We start from the raw sequence: 6,971 nt of genomic DNA, 5'->3' as shown, positions 1-6,971 counted from the left end.
TTTCTCCTCACTCTGCTACGTCCACGTGCATCATATTCACCAGTTTGAATCGAGTCTTCTCATTGAATTGTATCCACTTGTAAACTCATCTGCGCATCGGACATGTGGCTGCAGGAGCTGGGGATCGAACCCCCTGGCCTCCCAGGTTGAGAGATGACGACTCCACCACTGATCCACAGCCGCCCGTAAAATATAACCACTAGTTAATATTAAATTAATAAATACTTAAGTAATAGTTTTATTGAATCTGTTTTGGACAGTTTTCACAACACACAGCTGACAACAACAACAACAACAACAACGTCTCTTGTTATTCTTCTCAACTGACCAGTTAAGTTAATGATCATTTTTTATGACCTCATATACACCTGCTCATCCACCTCTAACCTTTACCAGATGTTAGCTCCAGATGTGTCAGGCATGCTATCAATCTCGCTCATTATCTCTCTCTCACACACACAATGCTGACAAAGTGGGGTCAGGACCACTGATTACACCCCCACTTTATATGTTATTCCCTGGTTCTCTCTCTTCTTCATGTCGTTTCTCTCTCTCTCTCTCTGTGTCTCTTTATGTCTTTGTCCCCCTCCTCTGCTCTCTCTCTGATCTACGTCCTGCAGCTCAATCTTTCAGCTGCAACACCAGCACGCTCCTCCAGCCGGGCTTCAATTCCCCCTGAAGAAGATACCATCAGGGGAGAGGAGGACGCTCGCTTTCCCTGACGTCTCTCTCCCTCACACAAGCGCACACACAAACACAAACACACACACACACACACATGCACATCACAGCCACTCAGCAGGTTGACAGATGCACCAGGACAATAAAACAGTTTGTAATAGAGGTAATATGATTTAAAATACTATCTATTAGCCCGGATAGGCCTGTCAGGTGTGTGTATATGTGTGTGTGTGAGATAAAACAATGAAGATGGCAGAGAGAATATAGAGCTGAACATCTATATCACACTACACACACACACACACACACACACACACATACAGTACAATTCATCCCATTAGACAACACAGATCTAACCGTGTGAGTACAGATACACACACAGACACACACACCTGCACACAGAGTTTATACAGTGCCAATAAGATCCATATGTCACATGAACACTCCTGATAAGACAGAATATAGTGAGCAGTGAGAGGCCTGTAATACATATCTCATAATAATAATAATATAAGAGAACACTGCTGAAATATACTGAAAGATTTAAAGCTTGAGAAATACTCTCTCTCTCTCTCTCTCTCTCTCTCTCTCTGTGTGTCTCTCTCTCTCTCTCTGTGTCTCTCTCTCTCTCTCTCTGTCTCTCTCTCTCTCTCTCTCTCTCTCATGCACACATTCAGGGTGTCCATGGTTTGGTGCTGTAATTTAATGTTTAATGTCAACATGACTGAGACAGTGAGAAGTCTTTTAGTTCTATAGTTTAGACAAAAAAAACAACAGAGAAAAATCCTTCTTTCGTGCTATATTTTAAAGCTGTCAGTCACATTTAGGGTGAGAGTTTAGGAAAGTGTCGTCCACAGCGGAACATTCTATGGAGCGGCAGCACAGGCTTTTAAAATGACCATCTCTACAAGACGACGCATGTTTACATCCACCGCAGACAACAGATGTTCAGAGAAACTATACGTTTTGGGACCTTATGACCCTCATCCAGCACACAGGACACTATTTGAAGTGTTAAAGTCCTTGCTGGTGTTCCGGTTTAAAGAGTCAAGAATTTAAATTTGAAAAGGATTCACACTCTGTATTAAAGGCTCCCAGCAACTTCAGCATCAGAATCAAATCTTCTTCATGCACTGTGAGATGGAAAACATTATTTACACAAACATTAAAGTAGCTGGGAGCTTTTAGTGTGCAGCTATTTTATTCTTAACTTTATTTTGATATTTGATTGTGCACCTGTGTAAGGTTTTCTTTGGATGTTCCGACCCTACACCTTGTTTTGTCAACAGTTTAAAGAGTGACCGTGTTAACTGGAGACTTTCAGCCGAATTCATCCGTGGTTGTCGTAGTTACAACATATGTTGAGGACAGAAAGTGTTCTCATGGAAGACATCTAAAATGTATTTTTGTCACTATGATAATTTAAAAACTGAACAAAGATACATTTGTTCTGAGACTTTCAGTCATATGGTGACACACGATATTTGTTCTGCTGTGGACTGAACCCACCTAAAGGGACCTTTGACCTTAATAATTGAAAATAATGAATAACTAAAAATAGCCTTTATAATTAATTATACAATTCTCTATTCAATGAGGCATGTCTAAAATCTTAGGTGATAACTGTTCAGTCTTTGAAGAAATAACAGAATTGTTTGTCCATTTCTGCTCTGAATCCAACATTCACACTATCAGCAAAGATAAGGCAGAAAATAGAGCAAGTGTGGGGGAGCCAACGGGTGAGTAAAAAGGGGAAAATAGAGAGCCATAAGCATCAGCTGCTCAGATAGCCTTTAGATGGAGTAAAAACCTCTGGGCGAGCCGAGGAGATAGAAGACATATCAACATGGACAGAGAAATAAAGCAGCTGTGGAAAAACAGAGCAGTGTTTGCACAATCCAATTGAGCTGACACTTTTTCAGCCACACACCATTTTCTGTTGTTTACGGCCTTATGAGTGGCCGACCCCTTTGTGTGTGTTTGTGTGTGTGTGTGTGTGTGTAAGGCTGAGCGGCTGACCTGTGTGTGTGTGCGTGTGATTGAAGCTGATAGATGTTGACAGCTGCGGAGAATCACTTTCCTGTTGGTAAAACACCATATTGACCCCACGGCCCCTCCACAGAGAGAGGTGAGCTGAGCTGAAGCTCAGCAGGCGGAGCGGGGATGACATCCAGCTGAGGGCTGCGCTTGAACTCTCAGCTTCACATTGACCCATTGAGCACTGGGACACACACACACACACACACACACACACACACACATACACACACACAAACACAGACACGCCATCCGAGCACACCCACCACAGAGAGACAATATATGAGGCCAATAAAGAAGCCTTGGAGGTGATGCACCCTGTGGTAGACATATTGAAGGTTCACATTTCAGGTCGGGCAGCAGAGCATTACTGTACATCTTCAGTGTTACTAATGGCGATTAAACACGTGCACAAAACTCCTGAAATTTGAAGGAGTGAGCTTCATGTGTGGATGCCTAAAATTTCCAGGTTAGGGTAAGCTGATGTGAAAATTCAGCAGGAAATATAAATGAAAATGCACCACAACAAAGTTCAAGAGGGGGGGGGGGCTGGAATCAAATAAAAGTTTGTTTCTGTAAGGGCCCTCACAGTTCACTGAACGATCAGATAGATAGAAAGCTAGAATTAGCTAGAAAGTGTGATATGCAGTTATATCGTTTAATGTTGGGTTTTTTTGGTGCTTTTTGTGGGATTCTTACAACTGCTTGTATTCCTCTGTTAAATATAGAGCTCCTATAAAGTCAAAATTCAAGTCAATCTATATACATCCTGAAGCAGAGCAAATATAAAATAACATTTCCCGAACACACTTAAGTCTTCTATAATATACACCATGGTCTTTCCAGTAGAGTGTTCAATAATGACAACATGCACGTCAACCATAATCACTGCCTTTTATTAAACTTAATCATTTCTACAACTCATTTATCAGAACATCAGAGAGTAAGTACAACACAAGCGAGGATCTAGAGAGGAGAAAGCAACGTCAGTAGGTCCGATCAGACACACAGGTACTGACAGGAAGTGAGCAGAGGCAAAGCACAACATGGAAAGCTGTTCTTGACAGTTCTAATCATCATCAAAATCATCCTAAATATCTTCATCATCATGATTAATATCATTAAGTGCATAGATTTTCATAAAGTTAAATAGTTTTTTCTTAAGGGTGTTAAGGGACTCTGCAGATCGAATAGAGTTTGGAATTTCATTCCACCACCGGAGGGAGACAGAGGAGAAGAGTCTAGTTAGAGACTTAGGATGCACTCACACGGGCAATTTGTGCCATGCCCAAGCACGCTTCACCCTAAAGTCCAGTTTGTTTGACTAGAGTTAGTGCACGATTGCCCCCCTCCCCATTCCCCTGCTGGCCTGCACTCACTGCTCCAGGACTAACAAGCCTGAACACGGTTAACCCTTGGACATAACGTCGTAACACACGGCAGGTTTAACAGTAGAGGAAGGAAAACAAAGACATTTCCTCACCTCTGGAACAACATGCACAGGAGCAGAGGTGAGAACCTCTATTTTATCAGTGTTCAACTGGAGAAAATTAATTGACATCCAAGCTTTTATGTAGTTCACACAGTAGAGCAAAACAGACAACTTAGAGTGTTGTGCAATCATGCAATAGTGCTTAAGCACGTTACAGGACAACTTTGCCAGTGTGAGTGCGCCGTTAGGGCCCTGTTGTGAAGATTGCATCAGACGCCTTTCATTGGCAGAGCAGAGTGGACGGGAGGGAGTGTACACCTGGATGAGAGAGTTTAGGTAAGGATGTTACATGAATTATTCCCAGAAATGTTTTAAATTTTTCACAGAGCAAAAAATCCTCACACAGGAGCTTTTTACATGCTATTAAAAAACTTAGACATAAGAGGGAAAAACAACTTCTGTCATTTAAACTGAGATGTGTTTCATCTTTTTTTCCTGTAAAAATGTGAGTTTATGTAAAGATAAGAACAACATGTGAGCAGATATTAAACTCACTTCATCAAAATCATCATCATCTCTTAGGTTGATGATTCACTGTTACAGAGACGTTCAGTGGTATTATCTTCAGAGGACATGGATCATAACTATAAATGTATGGAAACAGCTTTTCAGTGAAAGTGTGTGTGAAGGTGTGTATGTGTGTGTTAGTGTCAGGATCAGAGAATGACAGCTTTCCTCTGTCCCAGTCCAGATTCACTCTGATCCTCTGAGGTCGTCTTCTCACAGACAGATCATTGTGTTCATCTGATGGGGTGTATGCTGTGTATTTATAATTGAAAAACTCTATTCTCCATAATCCAGAGTTTATGTCTCTCTTCCTGACTGCTGACTCCTCACACACACCAACTTCCCAGTTTGTGTTCTCTCCAACCTCGACGTCCCAGCTGTGAGTCCCTGAGTTGAAGCCCTTAGAGCTCAGGACAGATCTGTATCCAATCCTCTCTGGATTATCAGGAAGCTGCTGCTCCTCTCCTCCTCTCACACAGGTCAGATCTTCAGACAGGATGAGGTCTGAACCAGCAGAGTTTGGGTCCGGAATCACAGGACTGTAGGAGACCATGTTCTTCATCTTGTTCCAGATGTGGAAGCTCAGGTTGCCCAGGTGTTTGGCCACATCTATCAGAGCTCCTGAGGGCAGCTGTGGATCCTCCAGCAGGGGGCACTGCTTGACTCTTTCCACTGCAGCCTTGTAGTTTTTCAGGAATGAGACGTCTGCAGCTCTCAGCTTGTCCTCTGTGGCTCTGACTGTTTGTGAAAGAGCTGCTATCTCTGTGCTCAGAACCTCCATCTCCTCCTTCATCCTCTGACTCTTCTGCTTCTCTTCCTCCTTCAGTGAAAATATTCTGACCTCCTCTTCCTCTTCTAGAAACTGGTGAAGTTTCTTAAACTGCTCCTTTATCTGTCTCTCTGTGTTTGCAGCCTGGGCCTTGATGTGTTTTGCTGTTTCATTCCAGACTTTTTTGACCTCATGAAATCGCTTCAGTTTGTCCTTTAAGGGCTTCAGTGATTCCTGGAGCTCGTCCCTGAGATCTTGTGCAGCTTCATCGATGGGTCTGAATGTGTGGTTGGTGTGTTGTTTAGAGTCTCTGCAGACAAGACATGCTGGCTGCTGATGATCCAGACAGAACAGTCTGAGTTTCTCAGAGTGCAAACTGCAGAGATCCTCAGAGTCTGATGAAGCTCTCTGATCTCTCTGCAGTAAGAAGGCCTCACACATGTTCTTTAATGCCAAGTTAATAGGTGGTTCTGACCTCGAAGATCTTTTCCTACAGACTGGACACTCCTGGGCCTGCTTCTCTCTCCACCATCTCTGCAGACAGGCTTTACAGAAGCTGTGGCTACATGACAGAATCACAGGATGTTTGAAGATGTCACAGCAGACAGAACAGCACAGATCCTCCTCTGAACAAGAAGCCATTTTTCTCTGAGTGAAGCAAAACTCCCGACAGATATGGACAGTTCAAACAGCACAAACAGGTCAGACTGCTGAGGTTCCTCCTCCACAGAGTCTCCTGTTACTTACTTTGACTCTTGTTTTTCTGAAGCTTCTTACAGAGTTCAGTCAGTAACTGGTTGAAGTGGCAGTATTCCAGTATTCCAGTATTCCCTCCTGAAGCTGTCGTCTCTCTGTGGAAGTCGTCTCTTTTATTTTTCACAGTGAACGTTATCCTCTGTCTCTTTGTTTCAGTGTGTGTGTGTGTTCACGGAGAGAAAGAACGTCTGTTTCCTGGTTTGTCTGTGTTTATTCACTAACAGGGTGGAGCTGTGTTGATCTGATCTCAAAGTCTGACTGCATTAGAGATCATAAAGGTGGAGCCTTACGGCGCACTCACACTCGCAAATTTGTCCCATACCCAGTGACAGTTCTAGAGGCAACGCTTAGCAGGGCAACAAGAGTGAATGCCTTCAGTTAGGGGAGGTTTACCGTTACCTCTTGTACATAATGTCGTGAAACAACACATGCATGTGTGGCCGGGATAAAAACTTTTAAAGTTAAGAGATTAAGATTAAGATTTACTTTTATTGATCCCCGCAAGGGGAAATTTCAGTTTTTACACTCTGTAAGTCATGAACACACACATAGGATGAAATATACACACACATGCACAAACAGGATCCTATGGACATTCACTAATGGAGAGATGTCAGAGTAACGGAGCGGCCCACAGCGGGAGCTCCTGAGCTGGTGGTGGGGAGGGGGTTTGGTACCTTGCTCAAGGGCACCTCAGCAGTGCTCAGGCAGTGATCTGGCACCTCTCCA

At 43.2% G+C, this 6,971-nt stretch overlaps 1 protein-coding gene across 1 annotated transcript; it reads right to left on the bottom strand.

Annotated features, from left to right (window-relative positions):
- Positions 1–3,607: 3,607 nt before the first annotated feature.
- Positions 3,608–6,423, bottom strand: LOC132982520 (E3 ubiquitin-protein ligase TRIM39-like). Its single transcript, XM_061049072.1, has one exon. It carries the CDS (start codon positions 6,126–6,128, stop codon positions 4,722–4,724), a length of 1,407 nt encoding a protein of 468 aa, XP_060905055.1. The 5' UTR covers positions 6,129–6,423; the 3' UTR covers positions 3,608–4,721.
- Positions 6,424–6,971: the final 548 nt, after the last annotated feature.

This window comes from Labrus mixtus, chromosome 10 (assembly GCF_963584025.1).
Source record: "Labrus mixtus chromosome 10, fLabMix1.1, whole genome shotgun sequence".
NCBI classification, from domain to species: domain Eukaryota; kingdom Metazoa; phylum Chordata; class Actinopteri; order Labriformes; family Labridae; genus Labrus; species Labrus mixtus.
The sequence above is the reverse complement of the archived record's forward strand: the minus strand, read 5'-3'. Positions and strand labels throughout refer to the sequence as shown.